General features: G+C 36.3%; 1 protein-coding gene across 6 annotated transcripts in view; it reads left to right on the forward strand.

Annotated features, from left to right (window-relative positions):
* The window catches only part of SNX13 (sorting nexin 13), a 69,277-nt gene that overhangs the window by 11,092 nt on the left and 43,964 nt on the right, over nucleotides 1–14,221 (forward strand). For all 6 annotated transcript variants that reach the window (XR_013921836.1, XM_080339437.1, XM_080339439.1 and 3 more), the window contains exon 2: nucleotides 10,687–10,799. Coding sequence is in view for 4 of the 6 variants with exons in the window: in XM_080339437.1 (XP_080195563.1) it covers nucleotides 10,687–10,799 (113 nt within the window). In the remaining 2 variants the exon portion in view is untranslated. The remainder of the gene's footprint in view (nucleotides 1–10,686; nucleotides 10,800–14,221) is intronic.

Consider the following 14,221-nt stretch of genomic DNA (forward strand, 5'->3'; position numbering starts at 1 on the left):
GCAAGCCCGTACTTCTTTTTGTTAAACTTCATGAGGTTCCTGTCACCCTATTTCTCTGCCCCATTGACATCCCCCTGCACAGTACCCCCCAGTTTGGTATTCTGTGCGAACTTGCTGAGAATGCACTCTGTCCTGTCACCTAGATTGTTAATGAAGACATTAAACATCATTGGTCCCTGTGTTAATCCTTGAAGATTTCAGCAAAGTTGCTGAACTTTGTGCCACTGATCATGTCTTGGCATCCAGCAATCCAGTCTATTTTCACTTACCTTATCATATACTTATCCAGCCCATACTTCACCAGTTTGTGATAAGTAGACTGTGTCAAAGGCCTTGCTAAAGACAAGGTACACAACATCTAAGCCCTTCTCCTTATCCTCAACATAAGTCACCTCATCATAAAAAGCTTTTGGGTTGATCAGGCATGATTTGCCTTTGGTAGATCCATTTTGATAGATCATGACCTTCTTGGGGACTGAGATGAGGCTGACTGGCCTGTATTTTCCTTCCTTTCTGGCCCGGACTTTCCTTCTTGCAGATCCTCTTCTGCTGCCAGTATAATTTGAGAAAACATTTATGTTGGCTTTCTGTTGAGTTTTGGCTTTCTGGATTCCATAATATCGGTTGCAATACTGCCTTGTAGTCAAGGTGCCATTTGACATCACAGCTGAGAAACTCAATGTCATTTTCCTTTCTGAGACCTACAGTATTGTTCCTAGCTTTTCTCCTCCTTTTTAATGAAAAAAAAAAAAAATTTCAGGGGTAGGGAGGGATGGGGATCTTTTAACCAGATTATTTCGTTTACAAAAATAACTCCAGAAAGATATATGACATGACTGACAGTAGTTACAGACAACAGCCTTGATCACCAGGGACAATGTAGAAATTAATGTTTAGTCTTGTTGAGCATATCTGTTACTGGAGGACTCTTTTCGGCAATTATACATAATGCAATTTAGCTTCTTTCACTTCAATTCCATCACATTTGTAACCTGACCTAATAAGGCAATTAGAGTCTCTCTTCATACTTAGAACGGTTTCAGATAAAAATATTCTAAAGTTGTGTTGCTAACTTAATATTTTTAAAGTAACATTTTCATCTATATGAGGGGTGTTACTTATTTGAGAGTATGTAGATTTCGTATGTGCTTTTAAAATAATAAAATACTACAATAAAATACTGTACTGCATCCAAAGCAGTTTAATCTTAAAGTTTGTGGGATAATGTTGTGGTTCAGAGGACTCTGAAAATTTTGCTGCAAGGGGCAAATAGCAGATATAATAATATTACTAGTGGATTAAAGACATAAACAGAACTCCGAGGTCACTAATTTTATAGCCTGAGGAAACCAGGGTACTAAAAGATTATTCAGAAGTTAATGACTAAATCTTTTTACAGTAAACTTCAGTACTGGATTTTGTGTGTGTGTGTGTATGTATATACATAATATTTATGTATAGATGAAATATACATAACCACATATAATAAGTTTAATTCTCAGTAAAAAAAAATCACACACATCATAGATACATAGAATAGTTTGGGTTGGAAGGGACCTTTAAACGTCATCTAGTCCAACCCCCTGCACTGAGCAGGGACATCTTCAAATAGATCAGGTTGCTCAGAGCCCCATCCAGCCTGGCCTTGAATGTCTCCAGGGATGGGGCATCTACCACCTCTCTGGGCAACCTGGGCCAGTGTTTTACCACCCTCATTGTAAAAAATATTCATCCTTCTACCTAGCCTGAATCTACCTTCTTGTAGTTTAAAACTATTACCTCTCGTCCTGTGTCAACAGGCCCTTCTGAAAAGTCTGTCCCAATCTTTCTTATAGGCTCCTTTTAAGTACAGAAAGGCTGCAGTAAGTTCTCCCTGGAGCCTTCTCCAGACTAACAACCCCAACTCTCTCAGCCTGTCCTCACAGGAGAGGTATTACATCCCTCTGATCATTTTTGTGGCCCTTCTCTGGACCCTCTCCAGCAGGTCTGTGTCTTTCCTGTGCTGAGGTCACCAGAGCTGCACATCCTGCAGATTTGTCTTTGAAATGGATAGTTTATCAGTCCTTTTAGGAGAAAGTATTGGTTTTAAGGAGTTTGAGAATAGTTATTTGCTTACAGCTGCTTCTAGGCAAGTAATCAAGTGGTAGAAAAAAAAACTTTATTCTTTTTCAATGAAAATTTTGAAGGTATTGTCTCTTGTTTGACATGTGATGAGTTGTTAAGGAAAAGGCAAAACAAAAACAAAAACACAATAACTGCTGCTGCAGTGTGCAGTTCTAAGATGTTCATAATTTTATGGATTTTATCTTATTTTATACCTTCGTGTCCCTGACAGATCTTTATTTGCAAAATGCAAGAACTTTCTCTTGGTTTGACTTTCTGGTTTTCTGAGGCTGTTGCTTTTTGAAGTTTCTGAGGTTTCCTAAAGTAGATACTGTATCGTTGCCTGTCTTTTTTTCTACTTTCTTTTTTAGCTAATTCTGTCGATTTAAGATGGCACAAACTATTTCACACACAGCAACAGCTTTGAAATTGTGTGGTATCTCTGTAGAAGAAATAATGGGTTTATTTAAAGAAAAATAATCATTTTTCATCAGACGTGTTATAACCCATCTTTTTCTACTTTCTCTTCCCTCTAAAGATTGTGAACAAGAATGGATTGCCTTTGAACAGAAAGCTGGGTCCCACACCATTTAAATATATAATATTTATTTTCTTAGCAAGTAGGAGCTGATACAGGTAGTAGCATGATTTGAGCAGTAGAGTGGAGATTTGAGTTAAAGGAATAAGCAACTGCTTATTGCTTGGCAGAAAGGATGCTCAGTTGAAGATACCACTAGCATGGAACATTAGCTTAAAGCTGAAGAGATTTCTTTTCTACCTTCAAAAGCATAGCTCTTAAGGTATGAAGAAACCTTTTTAAAAAATGTGTCTCGTGCAACTGTTTCTGCAGTAGCTCTGAGCTCTGCCTCCAAGTTTTTAATTAAATGGAACATGAAGAGACAGCCTACTGCATCAGACTCCCGTGGAGAGAGACTGATTTAATATATTTCTGTCAGGATAAATACTGGGAGTCGTAAGTGGTAGAAATTGTTCTATAAGCAAACTTGATGATTCTTCAAATTTATTTTGTGGGATCATGTTTATTTAGCAGTTAAAGAAAGAAAATATTGCTGAAAGGAACTTCTCAATAACTGCTTTCTGCAGTTTTAGGCAAGAGAGTAAGAAGTTTAAAATGCTGCTTAAGTGATAATCACAAATGAAATACGCTATAACAGTTTCTTGAGTAAAGAACATGTGACATCATTATTTTTAGCTACTTAGGAGAACAGACTTTTGTTTTGGTTTGGGTTTTTTTACTTTATAAAGATTCTGAGGACTTCCCCCTCTCTCTTCTTTGCCTCTGTTTTGCACTAGTGAAACTTGAAATAGGTGTAATCTGTTTATCCAGAGACTGAACATAGAACAGTCTAGATTATCTCATTGGCTTGAATTCAAGCTAGACTTAGAGGGATTACTTTATTTTCTCCTTTTGGATCGCCTTAGGTGATCCTATCAAGCAATAAGCCTGGCCTCGTTTGGATCACCTAAGGCGATCCAAAATGCTTAGATACAAATAAATATGGATTGTTACAAAGGAGAAGGATCGCTCTCTTTGAAATTTTACTAAAATGAGTTTGAGTATTTCATTTCTATATTTAAGAAAGTACCTGAAAATGGGCTTGCATCTTCTATTTCCCATTGTTATCCAGGATGCTCAAGTGCTTCTTTTAAACTTGACCACAACTTCGTATCCTTTTAAACTAGATACTTTAACAGTTTTTAAAAGTTGTCAGAAAGAGTTCTCTGTCTGTGAAGGTGGTCTCCTGTTTTTTGCAGTAAGATAAATACTTACTTCACTTTCAGAATAAGGTTACATGAAATGAGGCTTTTTGTCCCTTGCTGATAGTTCTGCTATGTAATAAAATAGCTGTTAGCGCTCAAAATAAATGTTAGTAAAATGAAGGTCAGTTTAAAATTTAAAAAATCCATTTCCTAATTTCATGTTCTGATCAGCAATGCTGGCAGAGCAGGTGTTGTGAGAGAGGGAAAAAAAAATCTTGACTCTTGAATCCAGGCTGAATTTTACTCTGTTTTTTTCCCTTGAAAAGGAAGTTCAGTGTTGAAATTATTTACCATTTCTGGTACAACAATTATGAGTGTTAATCAGAATAATGTTGTTTTTCTTCATCAGCTTTATTGCACAAACCAATCATGTCAAAATATGGAACATATTTTTTTTGTTTTTATTTTAATAGTGACATTCTGACTATAGGAAACGGGCAGGGTTTTTTTTTTAGTAATGGAATTTGTTGCTCTTTGGAGAATACTAGCATGTTTTTTCATTTAAAGGTTTGCACTTTTAAAATGTAACTTAATGAATCATCAAAACAGTGCAGTAATTGTGATTTTAAAATAGAGATGAAAAGTTATTACTTGTCCATGAGAGCTTTGCTAGACTACCTTGTATAACTGTGGAGGAGGGTAGGAGAAAATGGTCCTGAAGGCTTTTGTCTCATGCAGTGTGAGAAGCAGCAGGAAAATCCAAACTAAACAGAGTTAGACATGATTGCACTTGAATTAATCCAACTGTTAATCAATTAAGCCATTTGACATACGAAGTGTGCACTGAGCGGAAGAGGAGGAGATGAGTTGGGGAGGGGACAGATGGACTCTAGCTTAGCAGGGAAGAGGGTTTGCAGCCTCTGTAACCAGGAGGCATCAGCAGGAATACTGCACTTAGCCAGAAAAAACTTAATTGGTCTGACTTCTTAAAACTTAACATTGATTTTGTAGGGTTTATTTTTAATTTAAAAGGTGATTAGTTTATATTTGTATACTTTAATGTTTTAGGCTTGCTTTGGAAAAAAATAAATCCAAACCAAAATAGACTACCTAAAATTCCTTTGAAAACAAAAATTGCCAGGAGTTTTCTTGCAGATACAGTAGTAATTTGTTGTATAGATTCACTACAATTATTTTTATTTAGTCTGAAGAAGAAATGGAGCTTAAGATTTTGCTTTGCCTTACCTTTTTGGTCTAAGGAAGGAAAAGGGCAAAAAGAAGGAGGAGGTTAAAAAGACACCTTCAGTGATGTTAGAAAACAAGGATATGCAGAACTCTTTTTTTCAAAACCTCACTTGACATGTCTTTTACTTCATTGCTCTAACTTTGGCAGATAGGAGAATGTAACTACGAAGGTGTTAATGGTTTGTTTCACAATTGTTAAATATTTCTCGTAGTAGCATAATGTAACAATTTTACCGCAGATGAAATTGGCTCTCCAGTTGATACAGCTTTCCAATTTTACTTGTCATGCTAGTGAAGAGGCAGTAATTTGAATCCTAAAATAATGTTTTTAATCACTTGACAAAAATGACACCCACCTTAATTATAGAAAGATTTCCACGTGAACATGTTCCATTTACACTCAAAATGAAAGTCAAATTAAAAGGCAGATGTGTAGAATTAACAAAATTAAACTTGACATCTACTGTATATGCAATCCTTGACTTTTTTTTTTTTTTTGTGAGCCCTGAGATGGCATTAAGTACATTTGGCAAAACATCATATTAAAAAAAAAAATAGTTTGAACTACCCAAATGGCAAATAATAGTTTGCTTGTCACTGTCTAGTTAGGGACAGGTCAGCTACTGTCACTTTTGTAATATTAATGGACAAATGTATCTGGATGCACTAAAAGAATTGTGGGCAAAGAAGCATGTTTTTGTTTATAAATGATGCTGCTCTTTCAATGTTCAGATTATTCTTTAGTAACAAATTTGAAAACAACCACAATGGCAACTATCAGAAGTGGTATTGTCCTTTTGAATGCTACAGCTGTAAGATTTCAGTAGCATGCTGCTGAAGCTTTAAAATTGACAGGTGGATCCTTGCAGAGCCCAGCCTTTCTGTAGGAATGTTCCTTGTTTCCCCTCCTGCCCTCTGTCCAAACTTGGAACCACAAATACTCTGAGCACGTGGGGGAGTTGTGATGACAGCCGGGTGTCTGGAGCAGGAGTTCCTACCTGCAGCGGGAGGACCGTGGCATCCAGAGCCTCCAGAGGTGGAATGTGTGTGTCGGCTGCTGGATGGCAAAGGGGAGCATAGGAAGAAAAGGACTACCTGTGGGCTGGACTTCTGGGGTAGCAGTGCTTTTGTAGTAAACGGGAAACACGTATCTTCCTGCCATTTGTAATCTAAAATTGATAGCACGAGTTTAAATCAAACAAGACACCTATATTTACCTTGGTTAATCATTTTAGTGAAAGCTGTATCAAGGCTGAGGGGTTTGTTTAAAGATGGGATAGAGGCAAAACTCTGAAAGCTTGTCAGCTGGATTAAGCAAAAAAGAAACCTATTGAAGCTGCTTTAAAGTATAGTAGGACATAGTTGTGTTTGTTACTGGAGTAAATCATTGCTGTTGTGGTTGGTACACTAAATCCTTGCCACACTGCCATTGATTTGTCTGCAAAATACTTCAGCTAATTCATAACTAGTAAATTATATCATGCATAACTGCATGCATACTAAATTATGGTGGGATTTTTCTTCCCTTAAACATTTGAGTTAAGACTGTCTGTGTGGCCTTAGTACACAGTTTCTAGGCAGTGAATTGTGTGGATTTACGTAAGTTGCCATGTGGCCATGTTAAGTCCTCTAGTCAGTCTTACCTCAGCACTGTTAGCCATGACAGCGTCCAACAGGGATCATCAAAATGCTTCATTAATTAGAAAGCTGAAGGCAAAAAAAAGGGAAAGCAAATGTATATAAGAAAGCAAGTTCTTTATGTACTTCTAGTAGTTGGCTGTATACTGCCAGCATTCAATGGGAAAAATGGACAAAGCCTTGTCAAAAAAAAAAAAAAAAAAAAGCAGGTGTCATTAAGAGGTGATAGTCTTATTATCTGTAACAACTGCTTCAAGCTCATGTGAATATTCACCTTGGTGTGTCTCTTCCACCTGATGCAGTTCTTCAGTGCACTGTTTGGGCTTACCGGCAGCCCTTTGCTGCAGTTGCAATTTATTTCACTTGAGCAGTTCCACACCAGGGGCAGAAAATTCCTGTGAGTGAATATGATGCTACATTAGGCCTTTGTGTATATGACCTTATTAAAGTACTGCAGAACTCTTATTTGTAAGACTTTGGACATGAAAGAGAAGCAGTGGCAATGGTGGGGCTGACACACAGCATCTGTAGTGATGGTAAGCAAAAGTGGCTAAAACTGATGAGGTGGAATGGTGGTTGATCTGGAATAAAGATCTTCCACATGTGTGCGCATGTATGTACGTATACAGTATGTACCCATACATACCTACCACAGGATTGAGGCCTATATTATTTTCTAGCATTGAGGTAACTGTCTTAGATACTTGAAATCTGATCAATAGTACCATGACAGTTCAGTTTGGAAGTTTGTGTCCCACTGTAGTGTGTTTCAGCTTCTTTCAAAGGGTCTTGATAGCTGCTACTTACATGCCAGCATTACACCATCTCTTCAGAAGGCTGGTTTGTTCTTTCTGTCAGGAGTGAGCAGTGTTCACCCTGCAATTAGCTTTAGCAAGGCTAGGCAGAGCTTCAGTAAATCTGACTCTATTAAAAAGTGATATTATTATAAATAAAACTTACTGGTAAGTTTTAAGTGGTGAGGTTTGAATTTAAATACCTGAGCTAGTTCCACAGTACTGACCAGCTGCCTAGTAATATATTTTTGTGAAGTTTGGACTTATTTTTTTGCCTTTAATAGTTGATTTTTGACATGGTAAAGGAACTTCAAAGTTTTCAGTTTTGTCTGGCAGTCATACTGCTTAAGTCCCTTCAACAAATGTGAAGTTACGGGAAGTTTTATTTACAGTCAGCTTAAATGGAACCATGCTGATGTTTAGATCCCTTTTAATGTCTCAGAATCCATGACTATAAAACACTCATCTAAAGTATACAAGAATTGGGCTAGTATCTGTTGTGCTTATTACAGTGTACCAAGTTATGAGAGTTTTAAGAAATCCTATTAAAATACCAAATGAGATTTGAATCTCTGTAGCCATATGCTAAATTGCAAAACTAGAGCATAGGACAAAAGGTCACTGTTTTATCTGTTAGCATTATAGAACTTCCATTGTTAATTATGCATTCATGCAACTCTGAATATGCATTCTGCCATCTAGTTTAATTAAGTTTTGTCAAGTCACTGAGATTCCTTATCCCATATTTAGAACTTAAACTTTTTTTGAACAATGCCATTAAGCAGTCTGATTTTTTTGACAAAAAGACCATCATTAAATGTGATCTTTCATGTGCATATCTTCTGCTTGCTTGTATTGCTCTGCAGAAGTGTTAAAATGCATTTCTGAGGGCATGAATACTAAGAATCTTCTTTGTGTATTGAAATGTAGATGTATAATGAGAGCTCATGTCTTTCTTAGTTAATTGTTGTATTTGACAGTTTTCTTTAGATTGGTGTCCTGCTCTCTCTCTCCTCCCCATCCCCCAAGCAGTTTGTCTATGCATGTACTTATTATGAGTCAACGAAATCTTCTATTCAACTGGGGCCAAGTTTGTTTTTTCTTTATTGTAGCACCATTTTTTGGCATTTTAGCTGTGTGGATTGTATGGTTAATATCATCTAATAAAGCACTTTTTCAGCTTGAAGAGAACCGAATCCCTTCCAATCCAGTTTTTGACTTGCAGCACTTTTTAATTAAACACATAAGTATGTAGACAAGTGTATTTTTTTCCAGCTTCAAACACTAAGAGAAAAGCCACTATAGCTTCTCTGTCTCTCTCTAAGAAGCTTTAATGAGGAAGAAAATAGAATTTAATCTCAATGTTTCATTAAACTTACATTAAAATAGGAATAATTAAATTCTGATTATTACAGTTTACATCTATGAAACAGTCTCTCTTTAGAGATATGATTTTGTTTTTGGGAAGTCTGATGTCTTGCTCTCGGTAAAGAACCAAAGCTGTTTCATGTAGGAGCCTCATTTATATTATTTTTCATTGTTTATAGAATTTTTAAAACTTTTTTTGTCAGGAAGTTGATTTTTCTGAATCCCTTGCCTAAGATGGAAAGATGAAGTCTAAATAGTCCCTTCAGAGAAATAAGAGCTGTAGTCCAGCTTCCCCTGTACTCCATATTAAAAGCTAAAACAGGGCTCTCTGCAGAGATCAAACACCATCTTTGTTTTCTACATGTCAAACTGCAAGACGAGTTTATTTAAATACTTTCTTAGTGTTACTTGTTGACATCACAGTTGTCTGAGTTCCCATCAGGGTGTCATTGGATCACGGCTAGGAAAGGCGTAAATTAGACAACAAAAAAAGAAAAGTTGAGAACCTTGGAGCTGGAGACAGTTTTGGTGGCCTATAAATACTTGTCATCATCGCTTTCACACTCCTGGGACTTGGCTGAAACATGCTTTCCATATTGAACTCGAGACTAGATTGAATTTGATTTATATAATCTTTGTTGACTGCATTGCAGTATTGTGAAGGTCTAAAACTATTGTAGCTCAGTTCAGTCACGTTTTCACTACCCCACTCTTTAGTTTACCCTGCGTGTATGTGGATATACATGCATACACGTATATATCTAGATAGATCAAGTGTGTGCGTATGTATTCATGTATATGAATGCACTTACGCTGTAATCTATATTGGCACGATAACCTGAACTTTGCTGTGTTTTTCATAGTCCTGGTGAATCTGCTGGCACAGGTAAGGTTTTGTCTGCTGTGTTATGTAGCCAAGGGCCCCCAAATGCCACCAGGCCCACAGATGCGCTTGTGGCTGCCTTCAGCTGCACCATGGGCTTCCCAAACAACTCTCATCTCCCCCCATGGCCAAAGTGTCAGTCCTGCCTGCTAAGACTGATCTTTTTCCAGGAACATGGTAATATCTGCACAGAGAAGATGCTTAGCTGTGATCCCTCTTTTTTATGTATTGCATTTGCTGATTTAAAAATAGAATTGTATTTAGATATGTCAGAGAACTGCTGGTTCCTGATTTCTGTGGTAAAAATTGTTAGATACAGTAGCCAGTTTCTTAAGTTTCCATCTCTTTTGTGTTAAGGAAAGAGTAAAAGTAAATTTGCACCAAATATCTGGTGTGTCTGCTGACCTGTGTGTGACTTGACTGGAGAAAGGGACACTTTTTTTGGTCTTCCAACTGATTTGATCTATGGAAGAAATAGCCTTGCTTGGCTGTGGAAAATTACATGTTTAATTGTGTGAAATTACGTTGTATTAATCTCTCCCTATTCTGTTACAAAGCCTGGCAGCAGTGGAGAATTTCACAGGGGTAAAAAAAAACGGATCTCAAGAAATAAAAGTACATTAAATGAGAACAGAGAAGAGAAAGAAATAATACTTTAAAGGGCGATAGTTGCATCCGAATCAAGAGATGGGTAACAGTATTTGAAAGAAAAATGTTCTAATGTTGGCTAAACTGGACTACTAGCCCACAATATAACTTGATAGCAATATGCTTTTTAAAAATTAAGATCACTTTTACTGCATCAAGCAAAACTTGTTTCATATGTATCTGATATGTATAAAGCTTTGTAGAAATTACAAATACTGCTTTGGAGACTTAAAGTTGTACGAATATCATATTAATTATTCATTTTCCATGTGTTCTTGTTTACAGGCCAGTCTTTCCATATGGGGATGGGGAAGTCTTGGTGTTGTGCTTTTTCTAGTAACTTTTGGACCCTTCGCTATATTTTACTTAGCATTTTATATCCTCTGCTTTGTGGGTGGGTAAGTATACTACTTCATGTTTTGTATAATTCACTATGTAAGTATAATTTTAATGTGTATATTAGAAAGTAGTTTGCTCTGAAAGTCTGAAGTGTCTTCTGTGTGATTAATATTTCCACCTTTGAGCAGCTCTTTATGAGCCAAGTTTTTTTCTTGAGATCTTGATTTTATCAAAAGTGGGGTTTTTTTGCTATTGAATAGTGCTTGTACTACATTTGCCCAGGCAAAAATAAGATTTTTGATTAAAAAAAACCAAAACAACAACAACACCCTAGACTATTTATAACAGGTGTTGGAGGACAAATACATAAAACCAATGTTTAACTTCATACTTTCTGTTACCGTGTCAGTTCTTTTCCCAAGTACTTTCTAAGTAATTATGTCCTCTTACCGCAGTCTCATTTTCCTACCGAAGACACTTCATTCATGAGGAAAGTGAATGGGTGTTTTCCTGGGTGTGTGGAAATGATGCTGCATCTTGAACAACTAGATGAGTTCAGCAGCTGCAGACTTCTTGTATTTTATCTATAGACAGCAAGGGAGCAAGCAGGTGACATTTTTATAGTCTTTAGCCATCATTATTGCATTGTATTTTATAATGTCTATCTTGTAACCATTACAACTTTTATTTTTAATGCCAAGTCTAAATGTATTAGTGGGACATTTCTCTTTACTCTTGCTCATAAGGCTGATTTGCAGGATGGTAACACTTGTAGGATCTCAAACACCTACTTGACTTCTAACAGGGTGTTTGGGCTATCTTTAGTTTTTTTTTCTTCCTTTGAAACATCCTTTTAACCTTCCTATTTGATACAGTACAGAATATATGTGTGTTCCTATATGTCTCATAAAAAATGTAAGAGTTTAGTAGCTAGAATTAGAGCTGCTACACTTGGGTTTCAGCTCTGTGAAACTTGGAATTCCATCTCTGAGAAATCAGAGTAGTCAGTCTACCAGAGAGAGGATTTAATTGAAATAAAACTAACTTCAGAGTCAATGCTTTTGTCCTGTTAAGTCTTGATACATGCATGATTGGCATATTTTGCTGGCTCTTTGTCCAGGGCAGAAGGCAAAGAGTTCATCCAAAGGGCAAGAGTTTACTCCATTTACTCTTTTGTATTACTACTTCCTTAGCGTTTGGAGTATGAAAAATAATGTGGGATATTATAATTTATTAGAAGCTTGTCCTTCCTTGCTCAGTTTCATTTGCTTGGTTTTCCAAAGCCCACGGTCCCAGCAGCTCTCATGGAGTGTATCTGAAGTCGACCGCAACTTCCTGCTGTGACAGCCTCTGGTGCCTGAGCTGGCTCCTTCCCAGCTCACCTCTGATAGCTCTTTGCTGTCATTCTTTTGCTGCTTTGGTTCATTTTTGTAGCTAGTCGGTGAACATTGATCTTCTTCGGGATAGATTAGTCTTGTGGTACTATATTTGTTCAAGCAGAATTTGTATCCATCTTCCTATTATGTCATTACTTGGGTAGATACAAAGTTGCAACCCTTCCAGTAGAATGCAATTACTTTGCAGCTTTAACATACGCATCTTCTTGGCCAAGACTGTGGTCTGGCCCTTTTTTTACACTATTAATCTTTTTCAAAGTGATGCACCTACTTTAACTTTTAACATTCAGCATAGAGATCTGTGAGTGCTAACTAGGTCAAATAGATTTTTGTCTAAATTATTCTTGCCAGCCTTTTATTTTTGAATGAATTCCTGTAAAGTTATGCAAAATACTGGGTACTATTTTTCTTGGAAAGCAGCAGAAATTAATGTTATGAAATAAGTTTTTACTTACGATTAGCAATTATATATCATAACATCATTTATATAAATTAAGAAAATAAAAATCTGATTCTGGTTTAATATTATAATACTTTCCTTAATACTTTACCCTTATCTGGAGCAAAATAACAATTTTGGACATGGAGTTTTATGTTAGAATTTTATGTTTAAAGTTGGAGTCCTTATCCAATTTGGCATGCAGTTTTCTAGCTTTTTATTACTTGCTCAAAACCAGTGGCATATATCAGCAGTTTCTGTCTTCCACTAGCTGGGAGTTCACTTCTGTCACATTTTGCAGTTCTAACAAAAGAAAATGTTGAATTGTGGCTGGTTGCACCTTTAGTATTGACCTGACCATTTAAAGTATATGGCAGTGAGTTGCAATGGGAAACAATGTTGATGCCATAGCTTTGTCAACATGATCAATCCGTTCATATGGTTTCCCTTCTGTTATATGCTAATTATTTCTTTTTTATTTACTCTTAGCTGTGTGTTTTCTCTTACATACATATCTTGTAGTAAGTGTACTGTTATGTGGATGGAAGGATACTGAAATAATTTATGTGTACAAATGAAAGCTTTAGATCAAAAGCTGTCTTTGTTTTGTTTCAAGACTCATTTATAGAATTTTTTTTTTTTTTTTTTTTTGGTTTGTAGTATGTCCCTCTACAGTTTGGAATCTATTTACTCATTGCTTAGGAAGCTGAGCTCTTTCCACCAAAAGCAGGAGGCAAAATATATTGTTTCTTTAACCTGTGTAGTCAATGTCATTGTGAAGTGTTCATATTCATGAAATTTTTTTGTCTTCAAGTATTGGTGCGAACCTCTTAACCTGAGTGCTGGGCCCGTCTTAACATCTGCCTTTTCTTTGTACCTTGTATGTTTCTTTCCTTACTCTCTCTCCTTCCCTCTTTCCATCCTAAGGGAGTAAAATAAAAATAGTCTGAATCGTGGCTCTGGCAACAGGCTTAGCCTTCCAGTGTTGTGAGAATTGAAATTTCTTGGACCATACACTGCTTTGCTGTTTAAAAGAATTTGCTCTGTCGTCTAAAACCATAATTATTGATACTTAATCATACCCACATATATGTGACTGGCTGCCTGCACTGATGATGCTAACTGCTGACCAAATCGGGAATGGTTCTGAAGCTGTTTTTTGACTTTCACAAACCATTCAGCTGAGTCTGTTACTTTTTAAACTTGATGGGAAAATGTAGACTTCATTTTTCTATCTGTCACCTTTGTTCTGTTGTTAGTCTGCCTCTATGTAAATCTGGTCTTCCAGTAATCTTTGGAAAAACTCAACAAAAATTCAAGTAAAATACAATATTTTTCTTTTTTTCTGCTTTGTTCATTTAGAAGAAAGACTAAAATGATTTCTCATTTAGTGTGTTGAATATCCTCTTGATGAATTCATCTACCAATTTGTACTGAATGGTCAGGCTGTATATACCTCTTTAATGTGCCCAAGATTTTAAATTAGAGAATAAAATGTATTAATTTCTGCTACAGTGGCAAATGCTCCTAGCATTCCTTGCTTAAGAATGAAAATACATAGAGGCATCTAAGAAACTGAGCATATACTTAAATTATTTTGGTAGCATATTAGTATTTTTAATTAAGTTATTGACTTTAGAAATGT

This window comes from Nesoenas mayeri (genome assembly GCF_963082525.1).
Source record: "Nesoenas mayeri genome assembly, chromosome: 2".
In the NCBI taxonomy this organism is placed as follows: Eukaryota; Metazoa; Chordata; class Aves; order Columbiformes; family Columbidae; genus Nesoenas; species Nesoenas mayeri.